Source organism: Pseudonaja textilis, chromosome 1 (assembly GCF_049901715.1).
Source record: "Pseudonaja textilis isolate UNSWEBS1 chromosome 1, rPseTex1.2, whole genome shotgun sequence".
Taxonomy (NCBI): domain Eukaryota; kingdom Metazoa; phylum Chordata; class Lepidosauria; order Squamata; family Elapidae; genus Pseudonaja; species Pseudonaja textilis.
This window is the reverse complement of record NC_141990.1, coordinates 73,586,760-73,601,486: the sequence shown is the minus strand read 5'-3', so window position 1 is coordinate 73,601,486 and position 14,727 is coordinate 73,586,760. Positions and strand designations below refer to the sequence as shown.

The 14,727-nt window shown below is 42.1% G+C and overlaps 1 protein-coding gene across 39 annotated transcripts in view; it reads left to right on the top strand.

The window, feature by feature from the left end:
- Positions 1–14,727, top strand: part of AFDN (afadin, adherens junction formation factor) — a 95,207-nt gene that overhangs the window by 18,011 nt on the left and 62,469 nt on the right. For 13 of the 39 annotated variants that reach the window (XM_087938174.1, XM_087938154.1, XM_087938166.1 and 10 more), the window contains exons 3-6: positions 7,830–7,945; positions 12,482–12,642; positions 13,912–14,075; positions 14,420–14,577. In XM_087938174.1, coding sequence (XP_087794300.1) covers positions 7,830–7,945; positions 12,482–12,642; positions 13,912–14,075; positions 14,420–14,577 — 599 coding nt within the window. The remainder of the gene's footprint in view (positions 1–7,829; positions 7,946–12,481; positions 12,643–13,911; positions 14,076–14,419; positions 14,578–14,727) is intronic. The other 26 variants (XM_087938262.1, XM_087938197.1, XM_087938179.1 and 23 more) reach the window with 6 other exon arrangements.

The window sequence follows — 14,727 nt, the reverse complement described above, 5'->3', positions numbered from 1 at the left end:
ATTGGTATGACTTACTAAAATTCATGAGCTAAAAACAGAATATTTAATCCTCATTGTTTTACCACTTTATTGTGGGGAAAAATATTTGCTCTTCTGTTCTGCAAGTTGCTTAATTTATGTCTTTCACCTTTGTTACTATCTGCATTGGGGATTTTTTTAAAAAGTGATATTTTTATTCCTCTGAGATCAAGAATATTAGTGCAGTTTAATTAGCTTAAATAAGAGATAACTTGAGATAACTGTATAGTTCTTGTGATATATATGATTTAGTTTCATTATCTAATTTTGAGGAAGACAGTGATAAAATGAATGCTTCCAAGATCCCAGTTGGAAACAATAGATTGCAATTTATGGCAGTTGGTAAAGCTCGTTGTGGAGAGTTGCGTGATATAGACTTTTATATAAGGTTTCATTTTTTTTTAGTTTCAAAAAGAAAGAGCAAGAATATTTATTCAGTTAAGAGAAGAAATGGTTTTCTATGCATTTGGTGAGAAAGATGTTTTGGCAAAAGAATATACACAGATACTTATGAAGTGGCCCTGCCCCATATGTCCCCAATTGTGAGGCCCTACTTATTAAGTTGGGCTCTAGGAATCAGTTGGGACTGTTGATATTGTACCAAACACTCTGCTTCTTGGCAACCTCCCTATCTAAGCTGTTTGACTCCCCCCAAATTAGATTGGGCATTGGTAGAAGTTATCCTGAACGCCCTTTCTATCTATGCTGCGAGAGAGCCCAGGATGGGTTGACTCCTTCCTATGATGTCATTTAGTTGAGTCTGTACGAAGATATAAAATCCGGCCCCCGGAAGAGACCCCAGCTTTGGCGAAGATACTTGATAGACTGAAAGGTGTCTCTGAAAGCACAAATGAATACAGGAATATGACTTACCCTCTCCGGACGAATCAAGGGAGGGGCTGAGCTCTCTCACAGCATAGATAGAAAGGGCATTCATGGTAACTTCTACCAACGCCCATTCTCCTCCATGCTGCATCGAGAGCCCAGGATGGGACATACCAAAGCTTGCATGTCCATGGGTGGGTCCTTGTCCGGCTCATCACACCGATTGTTGAACCACTCGTCTGCTGAAGGCTGCAGTTGCCAAGGCAAAGACATCCAGACGGTAGTATCTGATGAAAGGAGATGGAGATGTCCATGTGGCCACACGACAGATCTCCTCCAAGGGTGCTTGGGTTGCCCAGGCAGCTGAAGTGGCCGCGTTTCTGGTAGAGTGCACCGTCAGACCTCGAGGAACTGGAAGGGCCGCAGCTTTGTAGGCCTGCTCAATGCAAGATCTGATGCACCTGCTAATAGTAGGAGAAGAGGCCTTGTGCCCCAAGTGAGAAGGGAAAAGGAAACAGAATGGCTTCAGACTTCCTGAAGGAGGAAGTGCGCTTAATGTATATTCTAAGAGCCCTACCTACGTCTAGCAAGTGCCACTGCTGCTCTAAGTCATGGTGTGGGAGGGGGCAGAAGCCAGGCAACATAATGTCCTGGGACCTGTGAAACAGGTGTTAGCCCTTGGAATAAATGAGGGGTCCAGACTGAGGACAACCCTATAATCGTGAAAGGAACAAAGGTCCTGTCTGATGAAAACAGCAGCGAGCTCGGATACCCGTCTGGCTGAAGTGATGGAAACGGGGAACACTACCTTCAGAGTCAGGAAACGGAGAGACACTGTTCTAAGGGGTTCAAAAGGGGGCTTTGTAAGGGCATAAAGGACCACATGAAGATCCCAGGAAGGATACCTGTGAACCATCGGAGGGTGCAGGTTGGAAGCCCCTTTTGAAAACCTGACTGAAGGGTGATGGGATAAGGAAGGAAGTGAACCCCATGAAAGAACTGAGGAGATGGCCTTAACTTGCCTGCGTAAGGTGTTGGGGGCCAAACCTTTCTCCAGATCATGCTGAAGGAACCTCTGCCAACTAGGCTAAAGCGGGAGAGAGAGACCCTCCCTAAGGTACCATCAGGAAGGGCCTTCCAGGTGGCATCATAGATGTGCCTTGTGGGAGGTTTGCAAGATGCCAGGATAGTGATGATGACCCTTTCAGGAAGATCAGCCACCTCTAGCCATTGCCGCTCAAGTACCACATGGTCAGCTTGAGCCACTGGGGCTCCGGGTGGAGCAGAATCCCCTGATGAAGGGAGATTAGATGGGCTGGGATCCTCCAAGGAGAAGCCACTGGCAGGTTGACCAGGTCCGCAAACCAGGGCGTCCTTGGCCAATAGGGTGACAGGAGGAGGAGCTCCGCTGTTCCCCCAACATCTTCCGAATTACTGCCGGAATGATGGGAGTGGGGGAAAGGCATAGAGGAGACTTTTGGGCCATCTGCACCAAAGGGCATTGGTCCCCTCCGCTCCCTGGCAAGGAAATCTGGTGACCTGGGCAATTTGAGGAGTGGAGAAGATCCATCTCCAGCATTCCGAATCTGAGGGAAAGATCCCTGAATAGAGAAGGAGGAATAGACCATTCTGGCTGGTTGACTAGGCTGCTGAGCCAGTCAGCCTGGGAGTTGTTGATCCCGGAGAAGTGGTCCGCCGAGATCAACAACAGGTGTTGCTCGCCCATAACCCCAACCGTAGAGCCTCTCCCATGAGGGCTCTGGACCTCATCCGCCCCCGCCGGTTGACATGAGCCATGGTGGCCATGTTGTCCATAAGGACTAGAACATGAGAGCCGGTTACTGAGTGCCTGAAATGCTTGAGAGCTAGAAAAATGGCTCTGAGCTCTAGCTAATTTATGGGAAGGGCCTGCTCTGACCTGGACCAAGGTTCTGAGCTATCTGGCCCTGCATATGGGAACCCCAATCCAGGAGGCTGGCATTGGTGGTTATCACTAATCTGTCTGGGACCCTGAAAAGGAGTCCCTTCCAGATTAATGGGGAATACCACCAATTGAGAGATCTCCGGATTTGTGGCGGGAGCGGGACCTTGATGGATGAGTGGCTGGTTCCTGCTCATTGGTAGGGAAGCAGGAACCATTAGAGTGGACAGCAGTGGAAAAATCTCTGGACTCTGGAGATATGACAGGGTAATTTGCAGATCCCGATGGGCTGCATGAATGAAGGAGGACAGAATCAAAATGTTGTCCAAGTAGCATTGGATCCTCACTGGAACAGAAAGCAGAGATGCCATCAATGCCACCAGAACCTTCGTGAAGACCCTTGAAGCCGATGAGAGGCCGAAGGGAAGTGCTTGATACTGATAATGGGTATTCTGATAACAGAAATGGAAAAACTGGCAATGATGAGGCCAAATGGGGATATGGAGGTAAGCCTTCATGAGATCAGTGGAAGAGAGGAGATCGTCCTCCCGAATGCTCTCTAAAATAGAATGCAGAGTCTGCATTTTAAATAGCCTGTATTTTACAAATTGGTTGAGAAATTTTAGATCCAGGATGGTTCGCTATCCCCCCTGAGGCTTTGGGAATGATGAAAGATGGGAATAAAGCCCACGTCCCCATTGAGAGGGGGGAACAGGTTTGAATAGCTCGGATTTCAAGGAGTTGAATGGCCTGATTCATGAGGTCTTGCCTTGAAATGTCCCGAGAGACAGGACAGGTCAAATTTTTTTTTGGGGGTGCATTAGGAAGTCAGACTCTGCCTGACCCTTGCTCCATCTGAAGAATAAAGGCTCTTACAATGGAAACAAACGGTTTGTAAATTTTTTGTATTAAGCCCCTTAGGGTATAAATTGGCCCCCGGGCTTACAAAATGGCTGCTCATCTCGTGGTGGAAGGCTTCAATCTAAGATGGCCACTGACTATGGGAAACAGGCTCTGAGATTGAAGAATTTCTCCTTAGGCTATAAAGAGCCCCGAGTGAAGTCAGCAAAGGGCAGCCTCTGGGCACACGATCAGCTAGCTAACGCTGGTACCGGTTTGCCGATCACTTTTTTACGACCGCTCAAACTGCAGGCGTGGGGGAGGTCTACAGACGCTGCCCAACTTGCCTGAACAGCGCTCTGGCAACGCTGTTCCCAACCTTGCAGGAGAGAGAGCGAGAGAGAGCCCTGCTCTCTTGGAAGAGCAGCTGCCCAGATCCTGGGGGCTGCTTGAAACGAGGAAAAACGGCACTGAAGATCTCTGGTGAGTGTTAGATAACAGAAACTTTCAGACACAGCTACTGACTGAAAGGAGCTGAGTCAAAAGCTGGGGTCTCTTCCGGGGGCTGGAGTTTATATTTTAGTACAGACTCAATTAAATGGCATCATAGGAAGGAGTCAACCCATCCTGGGCTCTCGATGCAGCATGGAGGAGAATAACACGGTCCTTTTTGATATTCCCAAAAGCCCTGAAGTCTTGACTACATTGTCAGACCTGGGATAACCAAAGACTTGTTCAGATGGCTCCATTGTTGAGATGGCCATTTTTATCCTCCCTCTCTTGTGATTTGTATGTTTCACTGTTATGACATGTATTATTAAGGATGCTTATATTGTATATTTTGTTTTTATTTTATTTTATTTATCTGATTGTTGTTTGCTACCCAGAGTCACCTCCAAGTGGGATGGGCAGCTATACAAGTTTAATATTTAAATAAGTGTAATGATTTAATTCCTATAGATACCCCTTTTGACTTGTAGATAGAAATGCTCTGGGTCCACTTTTCTGTATACGAGAAAAAGTCTGGTTCCTTAGACAGAGAGGGAACAATTGCTTCTTTGCTTATGTAAAAGAACTCTGAGAATAAAAAAATACCTTTATTTGTATATGCGTGATAAAATAAAACGTGGATCTTATGTAATAGTTTGCTGATAAATAGATGAAAAGCTAAAGCTCAGTGCTACTACATTCTTATATGAATACTGTTTGTCAATTTGTGAGCAGGAAGAAATAAAACATTAAAATAGAATAATCAGCTTTGTGGTAAACAAAAAGGAAAGGCATATTTGAGCATAATAATATGTTGGCTTCTATTATCATACGAAAACAGAAACTTTCTACAGACTTTTCAGAAAGATGCATTAACGTTTGGTACTGAAAGTAGTTAGACCTTAAGCCAGACTCTATGTGTTTCTTTTAAAAATGTCTTTCTCTCCCCCCTTTTCTTCAGGTGTAACAATGTTCCGTGTAGATGATATTTGTCTGCTTTAAAAAATCAGCATTTTAACCAATTTAGTCTTCAAATTTTTCATTTAGCCATGTTTTCCTTATTCTTTCCACATCTTTTTGCTCACCATATTTGTTCATTCATTCATTTTTAAACCTGTTTTATTACTCTGCCCTGTTTGTTTTCATTTCTCTCTCCTAATGTTAGAACTACATATCAAGAAATTTATGAAGATACATGTATAAGAATTATAGCAAAGCACTTTACTTTTTTCATTATATTGTGGAGACAGATTAGCTAATTCATAAGTAAAAAGAGAGCATTTTCTTCCTGCTCCCAGTCACTAGAAGAAACCTAGGTTTGATGACTCTGAAGCTATGCTGAGTGCAACTAATAGGACAGTCTGGAGAATCCTCTTTAAAAGCAGTTCCAGTGTGCATAAACTTTTTCTATTTTACCTGCTTTAGTCATCACAGAAACTCAGAGGCTAAACCTATAATTAAGAATGCAGGTGTTACTTTTCCATGTCATCAAATAATGCAGAGAATATAACTGGTTTCCAAAATGATATGTCAAAGATTCAAATACCTAATGATGGACTAAATGCAATATTAAGTGAGCAGATGTGCATGTACATATGAGAATTTTCTCTTGCTGTTCTGCTGCATACTCTCTGGAAGATTAACATTTGGGAAACAGGCCACATCTTCTGCAGCTAGACTTCTAAAGAAGACCAGAAGTTAGTAGCCTCATCTCCAACATTTGGAAGACAAATATTGTAAAATGTATTTCTTCTATAATAAAACAGCCAAATTGTTCTCCTGTTAGCATGTTGTTTTTTCATATTTTATTATAGAGATGCTCTTGCTGCAACAGAAGGTTTATTCTTGATATAGGGAAGCTTTTCATTAATCTTACGTGATTTTCATAGTTTTCTTACTACTATTTGATCTCCATACATATTTTTGTAGCATAATAAAATGATACAAGACATTTCCAAATGATATTTTTAAATAATCTATATAATGAGTTTCTAATTTAATCACTTACTGACATAAATTTAGCAGTGTTTCTGAAGTAGAATATGGTATTTCTACAGAGGCAAAAAAAAACCCAAGTTTCACTATTTTTTGTTTCTTGGTTTAATAAAAAAAGTTCAGGTTGGTGTGCATCCAGGTAACAGCAACTAAGAAGAAATACTTGTTTACTGCTCTATTTAGCTGAGTGATTTGTTTATGCTTTAAAGAGATTACAGTGACTTATAGTGATCTGATAACCTGTATTTGACACTGGTTGACTAATTTTGAGTCATTGTGCCATTGGCAACTTTTACTGACCATATAGATTTTTTCTATCATGACCTGTCCTTAACCTGATCTACAGTACCCATTGCTATTGTACCTGAGTCTATCCACCTTGTTCATGGCTGTTCTCTTCTTCTCTTTTCCAGTATTAGAGAGAGCTTTTGGTAGAGAGCTATGTCTTTGCGTAATGTGTCAGAAGTAAGATAATTTGGGTCTGGTCATTTGTACTTTAAGTAAAACTCTGGATTGAGCAGTTTGAAGATTCATTTGTTCATTTCCTTAGTCATTCATTATATTTTCAAGAGTCTTCTCTAACACCAAAATCAATATTCCATCTTGTTTCTTCAAAGTCCAACTTTCATTGCCTTAAAGTATCACAGGGAAAAGTGCTTGCACTATTCTGATCATTGTAGTAGGTATAGAAACATCATGGCATGAGTATCTTTTCATGGGTGATTTTAAATACACTGCTAATCTGTGGTATATTTCTTGACTTGATGTTTTTTATTGTTGATCCTAAAAGGCAGAAGCTATCATTTCAGTATCTTCATTAGCATTTCTAAGGTTGATGGTTATACTTGATGTTATTCATTTGTTGTCTTATACTTGATTTTAGTGCATTTTATATGATAATGAAGCTGTTCATTTAATTCATGATTGGTTTAGGAACATGTCTTTTGAATATTAATAGATGTTGAACTGCAGTAGTTACTTGAATAATTAGTAAATTGAAGTTTACATAGTTGTATCAGGTAGTTTTAAAGCAAGCATTGTTTTATATCCCATTAGTTTAATAAATTTTTAGAAACTTAAGATGACTTACATTAATTCTTAATTTTAAATCTTGTCCTTATTAAATCTGATCTGTTCATAATTATATATTATTAGGCTGATTACTTTTTAATAGATGAATGACTAAAAACAAAATGATTCCCTTGACAGTATTAACTTACGTTGTCAAAGAGGAAGATTTTTTCTTAAGGTTCTGGTGAAAAAAAGACTAGTAAGTTAAAAAGGAGTGATTCCCCTCCCCATTTATTGAAGAAACTTTAAATTGTATATGTACATGTTTATATAGTTAAACATTTCATTACATGTTTGGTTTTTGGACAACTATAACCTACTTTTGAAGCCTATGGACAGACTTTAAATGTTCAAAGCAACATTTTTAAAAAAATAAAATCCTTTTTATATTGTATACTCCCAGAATTGTCATCCAAAAATTCTGCTGCCTGGACATTTTGGAAATTGTAGTTCTAACACACCTGATAAGTGTCAGGTGAGAAATGGTTGGTTCAAATTTCAATTACTGGAAGTTTATTCATTTTGATAAACTGAAAGACTTGATAGTCTTCCATTATGGTACAAGAGAAGTCTGTTAACTAAATGTGTTTGCTGTATCATTTCTTGGCTGCTATGTTAATTGTCAACATTCTGCAGTGTTTGATCTTGTCTTTTTTCTCTTATTTTGAAGAAGAAAGAAGATTGGATATAGATGAGAAGCCTCTGGTTGTACAATTAAATTGGAACAAAGATGATCGTGAAGGAAGATTTGTGCTTAAGAATGAAAACGATGCACTTCCTCCAAAGGTAAAAAGAAGCAATATTCTGTATATGTATACATATTTGAGCTGTGTTAGTGTGTATATCTGAGTTCTCCAGCATGCTGATTGGAGAATCCACACACACATGGGTTGATTCTGCCTTTCTGCCCAGAGTCATCAATCTGTGCCACGCCTCTTCCTGTCAGACCCAGGAAGCCCCAGTCACGACTCAGTCTTGGCCCGATAGAGACATGGTAAAGATTGGCTCCATGTTTTGTAAAAGCAGCTATTTCTAAAGTGTGGATTCCCCAAAAGGTTTGAAAAGAATAGAAGACGGGTAGCAAAAGGATTTCTAACAGCCTGTTCTTCTTGCCCTATTATCGCACGGCTTCCCTGAACTACCAATAACGGCCCAAACCAGCCTGGCATAAAGGGGGTAGCTCTACATCTAATTCCCACCCTTGGGAAGGTGCACCCTAGAGCCCAGCCGCCGCCAAAAGCAACACACAGAATGCATGTCTCGGCTCACCTGGGTACCTCCGGAGCAGCCGTTTACGATCACAGTGCCCTGCAGAAGATTGTCAGGGCCAGCAGGTGCCATTTTGACTGTGACCACGTGGCGTATGTACAGGCTAGCCCAGGGATCTGGTGTTGCTGCCACTGCTAACAGCCAGGGGAGGAAGACCTAGGCTGAAGACTGCCTGAAGATTAACAGGGGCTTAGGAAGATTGAGCAATTAGCCTCTCCTCCCAGGGCAGTCTCAAGGCTCAAGCTTATACAATGGCTGATCACTCAGCAGATAGCGTGGAGCCCAAATTTTCTAAATAATCTTCTAAACAGAATTCCAGAAAAGCTAGATCTGCAAGCAGGGATGCAGCAGACAAAATAAGGGTAAAAGCCATTTATTCAAGGAAACCTACCAGAGCAGAAGAAAGGGATGCAAGTAGAAGGCAAGAAGCCCTTGAAAAGCAGTTTTCCAGAGCTGAGAAGCAAGCTGAACAGGAGAGGTATTCCCCCTTCCCCCAGCCAAGGCTGGCTTTTCCCATCCTCAACAGCCAGTAATGCAAGACTTGACTGCAATTCAAAGAGCATGGTCACTAGAGGGTGATAGAGAGCAGGTTTATCTCGCTTTAGTAGAGGAAATTCAAACAAACATTTCCCTTTGCTTCCATGGCCCCTAATCCTGCAGAATCACAGATTAGCAATAGACCCAGGGTTCCAGAGGCCACATGTATTCCCACTGTGGCGGTGCTCCGCTCAGCAGACAGACTTGGACCAGAGTTGTCTGAGGAAATTAAGGCCCTTATATCTCACGCCATTTCCACTCCTCTACCCTGCAGAGGTAGAGCCATCCCCCCCTTCCTTGGGGTCTGAGCCTCCATTGCAGACCATGCAATACCAAGTACTTATGGAGGCACTTAGGCACCAGAGGGCAGAATCACCAGCCCACTCAATTAGGAGTAGGGCATCAGTGATGGGGAGAAAGACCAAAGGGAGCAGGGATTTTCAGAAGATGAAGATTTATTTCTGACCCACCCGCCTTCACTGCGCTATTCAGCCCAGCACTCTTTATATCTCTACTCCAGAAGGCCAGGACCACGGCCCAGATAAGTACAGAGCCTTGCTCTCAAGCAGAGCCATCTGACAACCAGGGCCCTAATAGCAAGGTGCTTTCTGAACCCAGGTCATACCCTGCCCCAAGCTGTTCCTTGACGTCCAGAGACTACCTTTATTAGGCTTATAGTACACGCTTTGAGGGGCACAATGGCTCAGTGGTTAAAGATGTTGAGCTTGACAGCCCAGTTTCAAGACCTGAGCATGGGGTGAGCTCCGATCCTTGCCTCAGCTCCTGCCTACCCAGCAGTTTGAAAGCATGCAAATGAAAGTAGATAAATAAGTGTCACTTTGGTGGGAAGGTAACAGTGTTTTGTGTGCCTTGGGCTGGCTCCCTGGACTAAAAAACAGAATTAAGCATTGTCCCCTAGAGTTGGACCAGACAAGATAGGGGAAATCTTTTCCTTATACCCCTTTGGTAATTTAACTTCTACAGAAACTTCACTCAAATAATTCTGGTTTGAAATAAATTATAGGCAGGAGTGGGATTCTACCAGTTTGGACCGGTTCTATAGAACCAGTTGTTATGAGTCTGCACAGTTTGGAGAACCGGTAAATCACGCCCCTGGCTGGCCCTGCCCCTTCCTGCCTGCCCACTTGCCACCCTGCCCATTATTCCTCATCTCGCCCACCACGGCTAACCTGCCTTCACCTGCCATTGCTGCCTGCTTTCCACCGCAGCCCTGATCTCCCTGGGTGAGTGAGCCTACAAGCAAGCCCCGGTTGAGTCGACTCCTGGGCCAGCCTAGGCCGCTGCACTGTCCCTCACCCCATCCCCGGGGTTGCCTGGCTTGCTTTGCCATGACCTAGCTAGCTAGCTGCCTCCCCACTGCAAGGCCATGGCCGTGATGGCCGGGAGCGAAGGGAACATTGTATTTCTCCCCTGGCCATGAAGAAGCTGCGGGGCCATGGCAGTACTGGCCGGGAGAGTAGGGAACATTCTCTTTCTTCCCCTGGTGCTGCTGGATCCGACTGGGAGAACGCCCCAGTGTGCTCTGCTGCTGCTGCCTCCAAAGCAAGGAAATTCCCCACTACCGGCGCGTTTCCAGGATGCACAGCCACCTCTCTCCCCCCGCTTTGTGTGTGCATGTGTGCGTGCAGTGGAAGTGTTCCTTCAGGCAACCCTTCTCCGCCTCCCCCTCTTGCCATTGGTGGCTGTGGTGGGGCCGGGAGGGTGGACACATGCGGGGAGACGCTCCTTAAGATCAGGTAAGAGAAGCAGTCCGGAGCTGATACAAACTTCTCCATTTTTCTTTCCAGCTGGGAGAGTGAGAGCACTTCTCTCCTGGCAAAGCAAGAAGCCTGAAAATCCCCCTCTCATCAAAAGAGAAGCAGCTCGTTTGAATCTTGTTTCTCTCTGCCGCCCGGGAGCCCATTCAATGAGAGGGGGACTTTCAGGCTTCTTGCTTTGTTGGGAGAGAGGCGCTCTCATTCTCCCAGCTGGAAACAAAAATGGAGAAGCTTGTATCGGCTCCGGACTGCTTCTCCTACCTGTTATTGCTGGGAAAGCACCACTGCAGCCGCTTACACAAGGTCCCCAGAGCCAGGATCGCTGCCTCTGCCACCCGCGGAGGTGTTTTGCGAGGTCCAGGGGGCGGGTGAGCAAAGCGCGGCTGCAGCCACCGCCATGCGTGGAGGTAGTTTTCCTTTTTCCGCCACTCAGTGCTGACTTGAGATTGCCGGATCATTCAGTTCGTCCCAGGTGTGTGTGTGTGTGTGTGTGTGTGTGTGTGTGTGTGTGTGTGTGTGGTGTGGTTGTGAGTGTGTGAGAGGTGTGTATGTGAGTGTGTGTGAGAGAGAGAGAGAGACGGAGCAAGAAAAAAAAGGGAGAGAAAAAGAAAGAAAGAAAGAAAGAAAGAGAAAGAAAAGAAATAAATAGCGAGAAAGAAGGGGGGAAAGAGGGGGGAGAGAGAGAAAGTAAGAGAGAAGGAAGAGACAGGAAAAGAAAGAAAAGAGAAAAAAGGGAGAGAGGAAGAGAAAAGAAGAAAGGGGATAGACAAAGAAAGGGTGATGGAAGGAAGGGACAGAAAGAAAGAGAACAAGAAAGAAAGAGAAGAAAGGAAGAGAAGAAAGGAAGAAAAAGAGGGACAGAGGAGAACATGAATGAGATGTATGGATGGATAGATAAATACATGGAAGGAGAGAGAGAGAGAGAAAAAAGAAGGGGAAGGAAGGACACAAACCCTGGCTTCAGAAGATTATTTGAAGCAGCACAGCAATCTAGGGCTGGACTATAGGGGGTCTCGGTGGTCACCTAGTCCAACCCCCTCCAGCAGGAGATCCTTACAGAATCAAAGAATATCAGGGTTGAAAGTGTGTGTGTGTGTGTGTGTGTGTGTGCGTGCGTGCGTGCGTGCGTGCGTGCATGCATGACTGTCAAAGCTCCATAAACAGGTCAAGTAGCTCTCTGGCAAGGTCAGTCATAAATTAGAACACTTGCTAAGCAACTGGCCATTAAGTGAGGACCACTTGTATTTGGTTTGCCAGTCACCTGGCCATGCCCACCCAGTCACATGATCACCAAGCCACACCCACAAATTAAGCCACGCCCACAGAACCAGTTGTTACAAAATTTGAATCCCACCCCTGATTATAGGTCAAGAATAATGAAATTGGTTTGTTGAAATAATCAGAACTTCCTTTAAAAATAATCTTTGATTGGAAGATGACACTGAAGCTGAATTCTGTCAAAGTAAAAATAGTCACTCTCCAGACAGTGTAAAAGTTGTCATTTTGAAGGCACACAGAACTGTATCCACATAGGAGTAAACTTTGGTTCAGCATTGTGAATAAATTGTAACCATTCTGTGTTAATCATCTTGGTCAAATGTTGAGATAATTCTTGCTGATTATTTGCCAAAAGTATAATTTTACTATTATTATCACCATTGGTATTTACAATTGAATGGTGTTGCTTTGAAAAAAAATACAAATGAATCAAAATACTAATAAAATTGACATGTTTCAGAAGGCTCAGAGCAATGGCCCTGAAAAACAAGAAAAAGAAGGAGTGATACAAAACTTTAAGCGGACCCTATCAAAGAAAGAAAAAAAAGAAAAAAAGAGGCGAGAAAAAGAAGCACAGCAACAAACTTTAGACAATCACGGGCCATTTCATGGAGATGATACGTGAGTCTCAAATCACAAAATTACAAGAATTATTAAAATAGGTCTTTTTAAAATTACTTTACTGTTTGGTTCTTACCACATAACTTTATTTGTAAAAAAATTTTTATGTGCAGAACAGCACTTCCATTCATAAATATACGTGCCAAATATACTTGACAAGAATCCAAATTTTGATTACATGATCATGGGGATGCTGCAAGAGTTGTAAATGTGAAGAACAATTGTCAATGTGAAGAATAATTCACTTTTTTCAGTGCTGTTGTTACTTCAAATGGTCACTAAACAAATGGTTGTTAGTTGAGGACTACCCATACTTTTTATACTTTTAATAGTAACCAGAAATTAAGAATTATTAGTGCCCTTTTTTGTAATAAGTTTTCAAATACGTGGTCTTCATATGCAAAAAGCCATACATGTTTGCTCATCCCTCAATTGTCAGATGGTGCTCCATTCAAAATCCAAGAAAGACACTCTTAGACTCCATTGTTATAGAGAAAAGAAACTTTTACTGGAAATCAAGTGGTAGCATCAAAAGAATTCTAGATCTGAGAATTTACGCGTGGAAAACACATATACAAAGTTATGGCAACATTCCCACCCACAATAGTTCAAACGGTCCGTCCAATCAAAGATGTGTATAATGTCATGTGGGACATCTTCAGGTGGTGATGCAGGCATCTGGGTGTTCACCTTGGCCTAGTTTGATAAAGAGCTGCAGTTGTGCAGTAAGCAAGCAAATAAGCATAAGCAATAAAATTTTCCCCAAGTTATACAGTTCATTCTCTAAAGCCTTCAGCACACTTCCCACCCCACAAAGCCCAAATGATTTACCCTCCCCCCATTACTATGGCAGCCAAAAAGATAACGAAAGAAAGGAGTCTTGAAGGCTAACATTTATTCTTGGAATTACTTTAAGCAAACTTTTTGGAGAAAATGTAAAGAAAGCTTCCTCATCACTTAGTGACCATTTTATACCACTAAGATCCTAGAACTGTTTGTCACCTAAAAATTATGAGAATGTTCAAAAAACTGGTTGATGAGATGATAAGCTGGGTTGGGTTTCAGATAAATGGTTTTGTCCATTAATGACTACAATAAATTAACTGTTTATCTGGTCAAGTACCTTTAAGTAACAGAGGTACATACCTCTGTTGGCTTCACATTAATATGTATAAAACTTATGTATAGAAAGTATAAGTTTTTTATTTTTTAAAAAGGAAAAGTACTATAAACTTGCAGATTCTGAATAATTCTTGAAATTTCTTTTGGCAGTGAAAACTCTCGTCTTGCAGCAGAAGTCTACAAAGATATGCCTGAGACCAGTTTCACTCGAACAATATCTAACCCAGAAGTGGTAATGAAACGGCGGAGACAACAGAAGCTAGAAAAAAGAATGCAAGAATTTCGGAGTTCTGATGGCAGGCCAGATTCAGGTGGAAGTTTAGATTAAAACCAAGGAATTTATTTGATGTTTGAAGGTTGGATGTTTAGCAAGAGTGTACAAAACTAGACATTTTCTTTGACAAGTAAATCTTTCTTCAATCAGAGTACAATATTCCTAAAAGGCTACCTTTTGAAAATACTCCTAGAAAATTAGAGGTTTATAATTACATTTGTTATAATTGTTATTGAAAGCATGGTGTTTTTCAGAAAAAGTCATTGTATTTTGAGAAAGATCTTTCATTTTGAAATTATTATTGGGAATTCCATGAAATTTATGAAAGAAATCAAATCATATATTGGTACGTATAACTTGAATTAATAATTTATTTTTTAGGTGGAACACTAAGAATTTATGCAGATAGTTTGAAACCAAATATACCATACAAGACAATCCTACTATCTACTACAGATACTGCAGATTTTGCAGTTATTGAGGCCCTGGAGAAGTACAGCCTAGAAAAGGAAAACCCCAAGGAATATTGTATTGCTCGTGTGAGTAAATTATTGAAAAAATAATAATGTCAAACTAATTCCTGAACATTTGTTGTCTTTCAATGCTATCTCATTTGATTTTTATATCTGCTATTTTACATTATTATTGACAAGAGAACACTTATTTCTTAGTCAGTACCAGTGTTAACA